The sequence below is a fragment of the Humulus lupulus genome, chromosome 1 (genome assembly GCF_963169125.1).
Source record: "Humulus lupulus chromosome 1, drHumLupu1.1, whole genome shotgun sequence".
In the NCBI taxonomy this organism is placed as follows: domain Eukaryota; kingdom Viridiplantae; phylum Streptophyta; class Magnoliopsida; order Rosales; family Cannabaceae; genus Humulus; species Humulus lupulus.
In genome coordinates, this window is record NC_084793.1 from 6,435,802 (window position 1) to 6,451,669 (window position 15,868).

At 33.3% G+C, this 15,868-nt stretch overlaps 2 protein-coding genes across 2 annotated transcripts; one reads left to right on the plus strand and one right to left on the minus strand.

The window, feature by feature from the left end:
- Positions 1–5,920: 5,920 nt before the first annotated feature.
- Positions 5,921–13,644, plus strand: LOC133779461 (phenylacetaldehyde synthase-like). Its single transcript, XM_062219593.1, has 19 exons — positions 5,921–6,049; positions 6,142–6,214; positions 6,383–6,613; positions 6,825–6,988; positions 7,067–7,207; positions 7,537–7,596; positions 7,869–8,033; positions 8,159–8,215; positions 8,304–8,368; positions 8,463–8,586; positions 8,673–8,810; positions 8,941–9,059; positions 11,937–11,976; positions 12,307–12,471; positions 12,596–12,652; positions 12,741–12,805; positions 12,900–13,023; positions 13,110–13,247; positions 13,378–13,644. The coding sequence occupies exons 1-19, from the start codon at positions 5,921–5,923 to the stop codon at positions 13,498–13,500; spliced, it is 2,178 nt and encodes a 725-aa protein (XP_062075577.1). The 3' UTR covers positions 13,501–13,644.
- Positions 10,566–11,930, minus strand: LOC133784069 (tubulin-folding cofactor C-like). Its single transcript, XM_062223595.1, has one exon. It carries the CDS (start codon positions 11,807–11,809, stop codon positions 10,706–10,708), a length of 1,104 nt encoding a protein of 367 aa, XP_062079579.1. The 5' UTR covers positions 11,810–11,930; the 3' UTR covers positions 10,566–10,705.
- Positions 13,645–15,868: the final 2,224 nt, after the last annotated feature.

A 15,868-nucleotide genomic window follows, 5' to 3' on the forward strand; every position in this document is an offset into this window, starting at 1 on the left:
TCTGGATTGAGGCAGTGCGCGAGCGAACTCCCTCCTCCTCATGACCAGGTGGGTTATCACCATCCCTGCCTGGCCTATCAGTTTTCTTACGACCAGCTTCTGTGGTCCTTGCCTCTGGGGTGGGTGTCACCCCAGGTGCAGCTTGAGCATTGGCTCTGGTCAGTTGCGTAGCTGCCTCCAGAGCAAGCGTAGCTTCACAATGTCGCCTGTCGGCCTCCTCCTGCTATCGACGGATCTCCTCGCTCCTAGCGTCCATCTCCCGTCTCTGCTTGGCCATTTCCTCAGCAAAGGCCTCCTGCCTTGCGTTGAACTGAGCTAGCTCCTCCTGGAATGCGCTCATGGTCTCCTGGAGCTCTTCGACTTCTGGAGCTACATCCTCGAGCACGACCCTAGGCTCATTCTCACGATCTTGAACGCTGGGACCCTCTGATCTAGCATGTTCCTTAGAGGTGCTTACCCTCTTGGAGGCCGCATTAGTATTCTTAGGCGCCATCTTACTTCAGGGACTGTCTGTCTTTCTCTTCAGGTTCTCAATGAAAGCACCAAAATGTTGACTGCGTTTTTAGTCAATGACGTGAGAACGTCAATAACGACAAGCCTTCAAGAGAATGTAAACGACAATAGACAGTTTTATGAACAAAAAGTAAATAACACGAGATTTTATAGTGGTTCAGCCCCGATAGTCCGTAATAACCTAATCCACTTAGAGATTTTATTACTGTATTCACACTCAAGATCAGATGAACCAGTGTCAACTGAGTTTCTTAGTGTAAATATTCCAGAATACAAAAAAGGGGTTCTCTCCAGAAAAACACACTTTCTCTCTCTAGAGCACAGATTAACTCTCAATTTGCCAAAAAAGTCCCGTTACGATCCTCCCAACCCCCTATTTATAGGTCTGGGATCCTCAACTGATATCCCCTTTAGATAGGGATATTTTATTATTCATCTTATATTTATATTACAAGAAATATTTAAAATACAACTGATTCCTCAATTTGAGTGAGGAGTGAGAGATTCCCAGGTGCTTAGACCAATTCTTGCTGAAGCCGTTCCGGGGATTTTGACGTAGTCTCACATGCATGTTGATTACTCCTTCAAGCTTTCCTTTGACCAAGGTGATATATGCATGGCTCTCCTCGGACCAAAGGTCATGCATGCTTGGCTCTCCTCGGACCAAGGTGGTCCGAGCCAACTCCCTTGGCCTCCCTCCTCGGGTAAGTCCGAGCTTACCTCCTTCAATCAAGGTCCGATCGGACCTTGTGGCCTTCTCCTCGGACCAAGGTGGTCCGAGCCAACCTTCTCTCTTGCTTCTCACCTCGGACAAGTCTGAGCATACCTCCTCCAATCAAGGTCCGATCAAACCTTGTGGCCTTCTCCTTGGACCAAGGTGGTCCGAGCCATCCTCATTGGCATCTCACTTCGGACAAGTCCGAGGCACTTCACTTGGCATCTCAGCTTGGACAAATCCGAGGCAAGCCCTAGGCTCCTCCAACTATGTCCGATCGGACATTGCGTAGGCTCTTCTTGGCCAAAATCTGAATCTCAAATCTTGGCTTGTATAGGACTCCTCCTTAGCTACTTACCCTGGACACGTTCGAGCCAACACTTAGGAAACCTTGGGATGCTTACCTCGGACACACCCGAGCCAAATACTTGAGAGGCTCCTCAAGCTAAGGTCCGATCGGACCTGCCGCTTTTGCCCCTAGAGCCAAAATCCAAACCCCTCTTTTAAGCTCCTTAGACTTGGGTTTGAAACCAACACTTGGCTCAAATATTCTCCTCGGGTGTATTTGACCTGACTATAGCATCTCTCAAACAGCCCAAATTCTTAACTGATGCATTGGGCTACTCCTAAGCCAGATCACCCAACTAATTCACGCTACGTGTCAATTTTATTGCCACATCATCCTATTCAAATTTTTGGGATAACAATACTAATTATTCTAAAAATAAAAATTATTTGCACCAATTTCATGAAAAAATAAAGGGTACCTTAGGGTGTGATTGGTATCCAATTTGGATACAACTTTATGATTTTAGATTTTTAAAATCTGTGGGACTCGTCAAAATACATGATTGGTAGACTTTATTTGAAAATTAAATCAAAATCAGAATTCAAATTTTATGAAGTAAAGTAGAAAACAATAAAACCATGAGGGTGTTTGGCACCTTAACTAAAAAACTGTTTTTTGAAAACAAGTTGGAGTGTTTGTCATTGTTTTCATAAAACAATTTTTAAAAACAAAGTTACAAAAAACAGAAAATTTTGAGAACAACAAAAAGTTTTTTTCAATTGTTCTCAAATTTTCTTTCTAACTTTCTCACTTTTTATTTTTCATCATTTTTTCTTTCAAATTATTTTATCTCATTATTTATTACAAACTTTTAAAAATATTTTTCCCTTTGTAAATATATTTGTTAATTTTTTATTTAAGATTTTAAAAAAATAAAACTAAAAAAATTGTTTTTAGAAAACATTAACCAAACACTTCTTGTTTTTTTAAAACTACAAAAACAGTTTTCTGTTCTCATTTCTGAAAACAAAAAACAGAAAACAGTGCCAAACAGGCTGTTTTCTCCATTTTCACAGACTCAGTTTTTTAAAACTCAAAAACAGTTCACAGACATTGAACCAATCACATTTTCAGAAACATATTTTTAGTCACTAAATTCATATTTTCATTTTAGATTCTCACTTTTCAAAAATACAGTTTTCTAATCGCAAACCAATCAGACCCTAAACATTTTAAATGATATAACTAAACATGTTTTCTTTTGTTGAATAGACATGTTTTTTTTTAAAAAAGGGAATTCAATTTATAGATTAATAATCATCATCAGCTAGATGAGAAATACAACGTTCAACTACATCATAAGACAAATGATCATAATCATCTTGGAGACTAAGTTTTGCCAAAGAAAGGGCCACTTTATTCGCCTCGCAAAGAACAAAGTGACATGTTTTGATTTGGTATTTTATTTTTTTAAATCTTATAAAGTTCAATTATAATATAATTAAATATTTGTTTAAATATAAATTTATTTAAAAAAATTGATTCTTATGCCTCCCTCAATTAAATTTAAAGCCTCATCAATGAATGATCACACATCAATTGGAGTATAGTCGAGAGGCCTTAGACTATCTCCAATGCAATATGCAAAAATAGTGTTAAATTTAGCACAAAAAGTTAAGAATTGATATATTTTGTACAATTTTTACGATTGTGCTCTATTGTACATAAATGTAAAAGTGATGCAAAATAATCTACATTTAATGTTAATAATAAATGAGATACCATAAATAATATTAAAATAATAAATAATGACAAAAAATTAAATAAAAAAATGATCATTTAATGTCAATAATAAATAGGATAACAAAAATTTATAATAATAAAATAATAAGTAATACAAAAATAGTAAATAAAAAAAAAAGAACATCTATCGCTGATTTGGATCATGCTATATTTTGATCCAAATTGGATAAACTTAAATTTGTAAAATTTGGTATAGCTTTTAGCACATCATTGGATAAAATTTTCTTTGAAGTGTACTATATTTTAGCAATGCATCATAAATTTGCATATCCGTTGGAGATGCTCTTATGCTTAGGTAGATCAGAGGCTCTTATCCTTGTGGGTCTTGATGGTAAAGTTTTCCATGCTCTAGATGTTGTGTTCTCCGGTGTCACCGTTGCTTTGATTTCTTTGTCTGTCTTAATTTTTGTTGATGTCTTTCCTGGATTGGCGGTGGTGGCTTTGGATATTGTTTGTTATGTGAAAAATAGTTGTTTTTAACATTATTTTATGAGATAAATAAGCTATAAAAAATATATGAAATGTAAAATCTGAGAGAATCTACATTGGAAAGAAACTCTTCTTTTTTCTCATTTAATACTATAAAGGATTCCACATTCTCTATGAATCACTCTGTTATTTCCCTAGGATAGTATAAAAAGAGAATTTCACCTCTTTTTCTCACACCATTTGAAATAACTCTATCCTATTTTCCAATTTCTAGCAAGTTATGTACTTATATGCAAATTTATTGAATCATATAAAAGTGCTTTGTCAAATTTTTGGAAATAGTCCAAATCCTTCCTAGTGCACTATGAACTCCAAGTCCTTCCTACTGCTCTGAACAAAGTAGTGCCGTGAAAATGAATACAATTTTGAAATATTATAAATATATAATTTACATATTTTTTAAGGTGTAATATAACTCTCTTTTTTCCAATATTTAAAATCTATTTTTTAAAAAATAAAATTATATATATGGAAGGATATTGGCAGTGAAACTCCTCAAAGTTTTGCGTGACTAATAAATACTCAAGTTTTTCTTTTTTAACGGCATAGAACCCAATTTTAGTAGGCTTAAGTATTTATCTATCGCACTTACAAAAATTTAGATAATTTCCTCACAAATATCCCTATAATATAATTAAAAATATTTTAACTTCAATAAAATGTATTTATATTGGCGAGTCATTACATTCTCGCAAATTAAAAAACTTAACAACAACCTTAAATAATAAATCATTGTGTAAAATAATTTTAGATAAATATTTTATTTTAGCTTAAACATTTAAGGTAACATAAAATACATATTTAAATTTTTTCAGATAATTATTAAAATAGAAATTTTTTTTTTTAATATCTGGTGCAGTTTAGAACTAAAATTTTTCTTAACTTAGCACCATTTATAAAAAAAAAATTATTCTTTTACATAAATTAAGACTAAATATATTTAGTCTTAACTTATATAAAAAAAATTAGATATACTTATATAATTTTTTTTATGATTATGTAGGAGTTATTTTTCTAATATTTTAGAGAGGTTTTACTAGTTGACATACTTTTTCTATTCTTACCTTAATATTAGTTTTTTTTTTCGTGGGGAATAAATTTATTTTATTCAGAATGCATAATATAGGGAGTACATTTTGGGGGTGGGATTTTCTCTAGCCAACAAAACTCATTGTCTAACCAAAGAGCATGCAAAGATACTCTTGGAAATTAGACAAAAGAATTTTTATATCAAAATGACTAATACCCAGATAATTTAATAGGTTGAACTATTGTTTTAAACCAAAATCAATTGAAGAAAAACCAAAGAAACGGCCGCAAGAAGAAAATCAAATGTTGAGCATAGAAAAGTCTCTTTTAGTTTTCACTACAACTTATTAGTGTCACCTTAATATTAGTTTTTTTAAAGGAACATGTTAGAGTTATTATCTTAAGGTTATTTTAGTCTTTTAGTATTTTATGTTATTTTATTATCTTTTGCCTTTTATAAGGCTTGACTAATTATTTTATTGTATTGTAAGAGAACCTTTGTTTTTCTTTTGCAATATACTACTCCCTTTCTCTCTTTCTATCTCTTTGCTTTTGCTTTCTTTTTGAGTTGTATAAATTGTGAAAAGTGACATTATTGTTTGAAATAGTTTTTTAGAGGAACATATATGCACCCAAACATAGTCAAGTGACATTATTATTTTTGGAAATAGTTGGTCTTATTAATATGTTATCTTATTATGAAAGCATAATTACTTTAATATTAGTTGACCATACGTTATATATAAAACTACCATTAATGTACATTGTAATGTTGGCCACTCCCAATTCTCATGCTTTTCAATTTTCAAATACAGCCGATAAAGAAGCCACTGAATCTGCACTTCTGTGCTCTCTCTCTCACTCACTCACTCACTCACTCACTCACTCACATCTTCTTAGAACAGTCCAATATTTCAACAGACCACTGCTTTCTTCGTCCAAATTCCCAACAAAACCATTCATTTTAAGAGTCAAATCAAAATATGTAAGCTATACAAAAGAAAACTTATAATCATCCATTGATGTAATTCAATATACAATGGTGATCTTAGTGATTAATATGATTTGGTTTTCATGTTTGGATGAGTAGGGAGAGTGGATTGAAGCCAATGGACTCTGAACAACTCAGAGAGTGTGGACATAAGATGGTAGATTTCATTGCTGACTACTACAAATCCATTGAGGATTTCCCAGTTCTTAGCCAAGTTCAGGTTTTTATTCTCTCTCACTCATTGAAACGATTTACTAGAAATGTTTTTAGGTTGATAGTGAACTGTTGTGCTTACATTTATTTTTTTGGCAGCCTGGGTATTTACATAAACTTTTACCGGATTCTGCTCCTACTCGCCCTGATTCTTTGGAACATATTTTTAATGGTGAAGTTCTTCAACTGGGTCATACCAAGTTTATGCTTTTGTTTCTTTCTTTTTAAAAATTAAAAAAAGGAGGTATTTTAAAATACTCATTTTGCCTTTGTTTTTTTTATTTTCTCTAAAATATGGCAGAAACATATGTCAAGAATAAGTCTTTTTCTGAAATTGCAGATATACAGGCAAAGATTTTACCTGGGGTAACTCATTGGCAGAGCCCAAATTATTTTGCATACTATCCTTCTAATAGCAGCATTGCTGGATTTATGGGAGAGATGCTCAGTGCTGGTCTTAACATTGTGGGGTTTAGTTGGGTCACTTCTCCTGCAGCCACAGAACTTGAAACAATTGTTCTTGATTGGCTTGGAAAATTGTTGAAACTTCCTCAGGAGTTTCTTTCAGCAGGTATGTTTAGCTTTAGATTGATCAAAGTTTGAAACTTCTTTATGGTTGAGTTTGGTCCTTGGTAGACAGACAGTAAGACGAAAGGCTTAGGCCTAGGCAGTAGGATTTCAGTCGCAAAACCAATTGCTGATGAATGGAGTAATGCATATTCTTATAAACTGTTGAATGTGAATGAGTTGATCGAACTTTTTTATTGGAATTTTTAATGCAGGACAAGGTGGTGGAGTCATTCAGGGAACAGCAAGTGAAGCTGTTCTAGTTGTATTATTGGCTGCTCGCGATAAGTTTTTGGAAAAGTTTGGTAAAAATGCTCTTGGGAAACTTGTTGTTTATGCTTCTGATCAAACACATTCATCTTTGCAAAAGGCTTGTCAGGTATCATCACATTTCAATACAATGCTTTCTATCTGAACTCCATTCTTTCTGAAATACAATGCCATCAACTTATGGCAGATAGGGGGTATTCATCCAGAGAATTGTAGGCTGCTAAGAACTGATTCTTCTACTAATTATGCCTTATCTCCCAATGCACTTAGTGAAGCAATTTCAAGTGATGTTGCCAATGGTTTCATTCCCTTTTTCTTGTGTGCAACGGTACGAAATGCAAACTCTACATGGTAGCTGTATTTATCTGTAATTTTTACTAGTTAGCAGGTGGAAGGCCTCTATGTGAGGATGTTCAATATGCTTTCTCTTTTTTTCTGTCACCAAATAATACATAATATCCATTGCATTACCCAATTTGTATTTGTTGTTATCAAAAGGGCATACCATACTGATAAACCACATTACTAACTAGCTACTAATGAATTAGTATACTCTTACTTGAATCCTGTTTCATGTTTTTTTCTTTTTCTTTTTTTCAATGTAATATGTAACTACAACCTCTATTGATGAAAGAGGGTTTTCATTGGTCCCCACAGGTTGGTACCACTTCATCTACAGCTGTGGACCCTTTGTCAGATTTGGGAAAGATTGCTAAGGTAAATAAAATCATTTGTTCAACTGTTATGTTCTCTATATTCTTTTTAAAGTTCCTTAAGTGCATTCTTGATCTATTCACTTGGTTTGGTTCATAGAATTCTCACATTAACAAAAAGCCTTGGTTTACATACTTAAAAACCAAACAAATTTCTAATGATTAGTACTATAAGAAGCAACTGTTGTCACCAAATTTTTCAATGGATAGATAATTAGAATAAAGAAAACTAAATGTTTACACAGTCTTACAGTAGTTGTAATGTGGCCATTTCAGAGCCATGGAATGTGGTTTCATGTGGATGCTGCATATGCTGGAAGTGCTTGTATATGTCCAGAATACCGCCACTACATTGACGGTGTTGAAGAAGCTGACTCATTTAACATGAATGCACATAAATGGCTTCTGACAAACTTTGATTGTTCTTCACTCTGGATTAAGGTATGTGAGTACTAATTAATGCACAAAAATGGCTTCTAACAGTATCGAGTTTGATTTTCCATGCATTCTCTTACATGTTACTTATTAATCCATTATGACTGACTGGTTTAAATTCTTCACAACAGGATAGAAATGCTTTGATTCAAGCCCTATCTACAAATCCTGAATATCTGAAAAACAAAGTATATCTTTTTGTGCACATATCTATAATGCTGAGAGATTCAATATGGAAATCAAACAACTCACTTTCATAATGAACTTGACATTTAGGCTTCTCAAGCAAACTTGGTTGTGGATTACAAGGATTGGCAAATACCACTTGGTCGTCGGTTTAGGTATGGTTTTCAAAGTTCTGAGTCATTCATACAGATTTAACAGTGCATCCTTCCAAAGTCTGTGTTTTGATGAACAATTCTATATTACTAATAGGTCACTTAAACTATGGATGGTGCTACGTCTTTATGGTTTGGAAAACTTACAGTGCTACATAAGAAACCACATCAACTTGGCTAAACACTTTGAAGACCTTGTTGGTCAAGACCCAAGATTTGAGGTAATAAATTAAGTAACAGCTATAAGTTTCATGTCAGAGTCATTTGGTGTCATAACTTCGTAAATTAAGTTGTGTTGGCATGGCAGATCGCCACGCCTCGAATCTTTTCTTTGGTTTGTTTTCGACTGCTGCCAAGCTCCAAGGATGAAGCTTTGGCCAACAAACTGAACCATGAGCTGTTGAATGATGTGAACTCAACTGGGAAAACTTTCATTTCTCATACAGTAAGCTCACACTCACTTAGCCACTAGTTCATATAGTTTGATAATGAAATGATCACTTCACTGCCTTGTGTTTCTTCTTTCCATGGTTAAAAAAGACTTGAAAAGAGTTGTTTTTTGTGTGAATATGCAGGTGTTATCAGGCAAATACTTGCTACGATTTGCAGTAGGAGCTCCATTGACTGAAGAGAGACATGTTAATGGAGCATGGAATGTTTTACAAGAAAAAGCCTCTGCCCTGTTGGGAACTTTGTAAGACTATTTTTTCAAGACCTCATCAAGTTTAATAATTCTTAACTAGAACTGTTCATAGTTAATTAGTGACTCCCATTAATATGGAGTTAAAGACAATGATACCAGCAGTTACTAGTTAATGAATGAATAATCATAATTTGGCTTACTTTTATTTTTATTTTTAATATGAACAACCAGCTCAGATGGTTTGCAAAAATGGGATATTTTTTAAAACATACCACAATTTGTTTTAATAAAATATAAATACAGCCAGTTCATAATCTTTTCAAAAATATGATTTTCAGAAAACATATCATATTTTTGTTTTATTTTATAGAAAAATACCACTCCCAATTATTAACAATCATACAATTTTGGATTACAAAATGTCATAGTTGGGCTGATTAAAATGCCCAACAGAAAATGCAATCTATCTGGGCCATTCAAAGTGAAGCCCATTTGACTCACAGATTATCAAAGATCTTACATAAAATTACTAGGAGCACTCACATTAGAATAGCTAAAATATATAGCTAAAAAAAAAAGCTAAAACTTAACTCCATTTTCATGAAGTAAAATGCATATGTATTTTACATATGCACTATTATTTAGTTATATTTAGCTACATATATATATTTTATTAATTACTCACTCCTCTCTAATCTCTTTCTTATAATATATGTTTTTATTCTATTTCTTACTTTTATGAATTAAAAATTTTGAAAAAATATAATATTTAAATAATGTAGAGAAAAAAAAAATTAATGTATAGTATAATGTAAAATGTTAAAGTAAAATAAAAAAAAAAAAGAATTTTTGTAAGGTATTTTAAAAGATAAAGAAGTTGGTATGAATGTTGTAAGATCATAACAAATAATTTATATTTTTATACATACATATATAATGAGCTTCTTAGGTAGCGACATCACTTTTGCCCCTATTGTTGGAGTATTTTCTATTTTCGTTACTTGGAGAAATTATAACTCAATATTTTTTGTATGATGACGTACATTATATTTATAATAGACTTCTCACTAATTTTCAAAAAATTTCTAATAACTCACGATATTGAAATCAAAGTTCAACCAAAATTAAAGTTAAACCGGAGAACACAACATGGAAAACTTTACCATTGAGACCCACAAAAATAAGAGCCTCCGATGTACCTAAACATAAGAACATCTCCACCGGATATGCAAATCTATGATGCATTGCTAAATTCAAAGAAAAATCTATGATACTTTATTTTATTATTTTCATTACTCTTACCCAACACTTACAAGACTAGAGGAAAACAAAGCTACAATAACTTAGATTGTGACACAAAAAGGGTCCTTCATAGTAAAGAATGAAATTTTGACTTGTAACTGGCATCATGGGTTCTTATATATTAACCTTATTTGTCTTGTTGTAATGTAATCAATCATATAAATATATATATATATATATATATATATATATATATATACAGCTTAAACTTAAAGGGGGTTCATATCTAAAGTCGAGAAAAATCTAAAGCAAATATAATAAGAAAGTTTGAAAGCATTCTCATTGCAATAATCAACCAAATGCTAACAGAAAAGTATCCATTAAACACATAACTCAATGAAGCACTCATGAGAAACACAAATGTGGATCAATTCAATTTTGAAAACTTGAACAATCTAATAAATTTCTTCGGCTCTGGTATCCAAATTCGAATTTGAAGAAAAGTTAACGAAACCAATTCTTTCATTCTCTGGCAAAATCGACCAATTCGGAGATTGTACTGCTCTTAACCACCGAAAATCATCAACATTGGCCCAATTCTCAGTCTCTTCAGCAAGGCTGGCCTCCTGAAGATCTCTATGAATCCCATCATAGCCCAAACAGTATGGCGCAAACCTCACACCACTACTGTCCTCGATTATGGGCCTGCTCCTGACTCTAAGATAGAAATCAGTGGCCATGGCATGATGAATTCGAATCTGATGAGACGCCATTACGAAAACACACCCCTCAACTTGCTCGAACAGAATTGAATTCATCACAGGACCTCCGTAGACTCGACAATTCCGAAGCCTGTGAACAAACAATGCTCTAACACAGCCAATTAGCCTCACCTCGCAAGAATCAAGGTCCGAAATTGTAAACTCTCCAATCTCGGAACCATTGAATTTCATCACCAAAACCTCGCCCGTCTTGTTTCGAAACCCAGGCGAATCCGGAACCGCGTAGCCCATTTTCTCTGGTTTGACAATTTCAGCCTCTTTCTCTCTGTTTGAATCAAGGCCGGGGTGGTCTTTCTTCGGAGCTTTGTTCTTGAAAGAGAATTTCTTTTTGGGAACTAGATCAGAGCTCAAACTGTCGAGGCTCTGTTTCAAATCCGAGATGGCTTTGAGCGATGATCGAACTTCGTAAGAAGGCAAAAAGTATGAGTTCTCGGCGACGAGCTTTTCCAGACCGGAGATGGAGGCAGAGATGGCGTCGAGGTGGGGTTTGAGCTGAGTCGACTCGGGCGTCGGGGTGAGTCGGGATTGGGCGATTTGGGCCTCGACAGAGCGTTTGGAATCGATGAAGCGAGAAAGGAAGGAGGAAGTGGACTCGAAAGCAGGAGAGGCGGAGGAGTCATCGGACTCTCCCGATCTGCGGCTGAGCGAGCTGCGAGTGTGCTGACGATTGGCGAGGCGCTCGAGCATCGCGGCATGTTTCTTTTGACGGGCTTCTTCTGAGGCATCAGAAGGATTTGCGCCATTGTTGGGGCTTAAGGAGTCTTCTTCTTCTTCCATTGTTGCTAGAGTTGCTCTCCGGCCGGACCGGAGGTTGTGTTGCTAGAGTTAATATACTTAAAATTTCAAATGCAAGTGATGGCTAAGTGGATTATATGGAAAACCATTTCCTTATTGGTCCCCACAGGTTGGTACCACTTCTGTCAGATTTGGGAAAGATTGCTAAGGTAAATGAAAGCATTTGTTCAACTGTTATGTTCTCTATATTCTTTTTAAAGCTCCTTAAGTGCATTCTTGATCTATTCACTTGGTTTGGTTCATAGAATTCTCACATTAACAAAAAGCCTTGGTTTACATACTTAAAAACCAAACAAATTTCTAATGATTAGTACTATAAGAAGCAACTGTTGTCACCAAATTTTTCAATGGATGGCATTCCAAAGGAGACTTCATAAAGGAGCTAGTTGGCATTCTTCAATTGAAAAGTTCAGATAATTAGAATAAAGAAAACTAAATGTTTACACAGTCTTACAGTAGTTGTAATGTGGCCATTTTAGAGACATGGAATGTGGTTTCATGTGGATGCTGCATATGCTGGAAGTGCTTGTATATGTCCAGAATACCGCCACTACATTGACGGTGTTGAAGAAGCTGACTCATTTAACATGAATGCACATAAATGGCTTCTGACAAACTTTGATTGTTCTTCACTCTGGATCAAGGTATGTGAGTACCATTAATGCACAAAAATGGCTTCTAACAGTATCGAGTTTGATTTTCCATGCATTCTCTTACATGTTACTTATCAATCCAGTATGACTGACTGGTTTAAATTCTTCACAACAGGATAGAAATGCTTTGATTCAGGCCCTATCTACAAATCCTGAATATCTGAAAAACAAGGTATATCTTTTTGTGTACATGTCTATAATGCTGAGAGATTCAATATGGAAATCAAACAACTTACTTTCATAATGAACTTGACATTTAGGCTTCTCAAGCAAACTTGGTTGTGGATTACAAGGATTGGCAAATACCACTTGGTCGTCGGTTTAGGTATGGTTTTCAAAGTTCTAAGTCATTCATACAGATTTAACAGTTCATCCTTCCAAAGTCTGTGTTTTGATGAACAATTCTATATTACTAATAGGTCACTTAAACTATGGATGGTGCTACGTCTTTATGGTTTGGAAAACTTACAGTGCTACATAAGAAACCACGTCAACTTGGCTAAACACTTTGAAGACCTTGTTGGTCAAGACCCGAGATTTGAGGTAATAAATTAAGTAACAGCTATAAATTTCATGTCAGAGTCATTTGGTGTCATAACTTGGTAAATTAAGTTGTGTTGGCATGGCAGATCGCCACGCCTCGAATCTTTTCTTTGGTTTGTTTTCGGCTGCTGCCAAGCTCCAAGGATGAAGCTTTGGCCAACAAACTGAACCATGAGCTGTTGAATGATGTGAACTCAACTGGGAAAACTTTCATTTCTCATACAGTAAGCTCACACTCACTTAGCCACTAGTTCATATAGTTTGATAGTGAAATGATCACTTTCACTGCCTTGTGTTTCTTCTTTCCATGGTTAAAAAGACTTGAAAAGAGTTGTTTTTTGTGTGAATATGCAGGTGTTATCAGGCAAATACTTGCTACGATTTGCAGTAGGAGCTCCATTGACTGAAGAGAGACATGTTAATGGAGCATGGAATGTTTTACAAGAAAAAGCCTCTGCTCTGTTGGGAACTTTGTAAGACTATTTTTTCAAGACCTCATCAAGTTTAATAATTCTTAACTAGAACTGTTCATAGTTTATTAGTGACTCCCATTAATGTGGAGTTAAAGACAATGATACCAGCAGTTACTAGTTAATGAATGAATAATCATAATTTGGCATACTTTTATTTTTATTTTTAATATGAACAACCAGTTTAGATGGTTTGCAAAAATGGGATCTTTTTTAGAACATACCACAATTTGTTTTAATAAAATATAAATACAGCCAGTTCATAATCTTTTCAAAAATATGATTTTCAGAAAGCATATCATATTTTTGTTTTATTTTATAGAAAAATACCACTCCAAATTTTTTACAATCATACAACTTTGGATTACAATGTATCATAGTTGGGCAGATGAAAAAGCCCAACAGGAAATGCAATCTATCTGGGCCATTCAAATTGAAGCCCATTTGACTCAGATTATCAAAGCTCTTACATAAAATTACTAGGATAGGAGCACTCACATTAGAATAGCTTAAAAATAATAAGCTCAAACTTAGCTACATATGTAACATTTTATTAATTACTCACTCTTCTCTCATCTCTTTCTTATTTTATATGTTTTTATTTTTTTTTATTTTATGAATTAGAAATTTTGAAAAAAAAAAATATTATATTTAAATGATTTTGAGAAAAAAAAATAAAGAATCTAATGTGTATAGTGTAATGTAAAATGCTAAAATAAAAAAAAATAATAATAAAATTTTTGTAAGGTAATTTAAAAGATAGAGAAGCTGGTGTGAATGTTATAAGATCATGACAAATAATATATATTTATATACATACATATATAGGGAGTTTCTTAGGTAGAGGCATCACTTTTGTCCCTAGTGTAAGAGCGTTTTTTATTTTCGGTACTCGGAGAAATTATAACCCAATTTTTTTTGTATGATGTTGTACATTATACTTGTAACATGCATCTCGTCAATTTTTAAGAAATTTCGAATAATTTACGATACCGAAATCAGAGTTCAAACTGTATTTTGACATCGTAAATTATTTAGAATTTCTAAAAAATTTGCAGGATGTCTGTTATAAATTATAATGTACGTAATCATGGAGAAAAAAATTGAATTATAATTTCTCCTAGTGCCAAAAATAAAAAATACTCCTACCTAAAAAAAATTCCTATATATTTAATATGCTAATGATTCTTGACAAACTTGGATGATTCCACAAGGAAAGAACAGAACATTTACATGGTTCCACACACAGATTATATCCTCCATTGTGGTCTATTTCAAATAGGTCCAAATTGTTGTTGATTTTAAAGACAACATTTTTTTCAGTATAGATAATGACATAACATGTATGGAATAGATTATTTATCTGGTTTCTTCTATGGAATAAAATTCCTGTATTAGAATATTCAACTGGAAAAACCATGGTTTCATTCATTTTGAAATATTGACCTTTGAAACTCTTGTAAATAGACTCCCACAACAACATTTTTTATATGTAGAACAAAGATACTTAATTTGTTTTGTTCATTTATAAACAGGAATTAAAAAAAAAAATTGATAATTAAAAAAAGTTCCAATTTTTTTTTTTTTTTTTGTGTAATGCTATTGCAAGAATTTTATTATTATTTTTAAAATATGGAGAATTTGGTGATGGTGTTGTGAGTTGAAAATTATAAAACGTTAATTCATTGAGTACATGCCTTTGTCTCAAATGTCAATTATATGAAAGAGAATCTTATTCTGTCAGATTGTCAGTCAGAACAATACAAATCACAAAGTCCAACTTATGGGGCTGGCTTCAACAAATTAATACTTTTAATTCAATATTTATTTTATTATTTTTTCTTAAAAAAAATATTATCACACATTGTTTTTCATCAATTTTGGTTCTTAATAGCCCTCACAAGGAGCTAAACTAGCTAGTTTTAAAAAATATAAAGAAGAAACCTAAAATTTATCTTCGATGGGTGAGCTAAATTTGAACTATTTTACTCATTTTATTTTAATGAATAGTATTACAATATATATGACAATTATCTGTGTTTTAGTATAATTTGGTACAACTATCTATTTTGATCGTTAAATTTGTCTGCAACACAGAAGTAAAATGTACTAAATTAAAGTAATATTTGTAGTGTAATAGTGAAAGTACCAAATTAAAGAAATATTTACGACGAAATTATCTAAATTATAAACAAAATTGACGTCACATTTGCGGACTTAACAGCAGAAACAGACTTACCAAACTGCACCAAAATGTGAACAGAAAGTACTTTCGATGCTAAAAAAATAACTTAAGTACTTAATTGATATAACCAAAATAATTTAAGTATTTTTCGTTGCAAATATCCCAGAATATAAATATTAAAACGTCATTA

Bases quoted from the DNA above. Each gene is read 5' to 3' on its own strand.
- LOC133779461 (XM_062219593.1), top strand. From the start codon at position 5,921: ATGAGTAGGGAGAGTGGATTGAAGCCAATGGACTCTGAACAACTCAGA. The intron at 8,216-8,303 runs GTATATCTTTTT...CTTGACATTTAG, and splicing joins CTGAATATCTGAAAAACAAA to GCTTCTCAAGCAAACTTGGT. The intron at 9,060-11,936 runs GTAAGACTATTT...TGGTCCCCACAG, and splicing joins TCTGCCCTGTTGGGAACTTT to GTTGGTACCACTTCTGTCAG.
- LOC133784069 (XM_062223595.1), bottom strand. From the start codon at position 11,809: ATGGAAGAAGAAGAAGACTCCTTAAGCCCCAACAATGGCGCAAATCCT.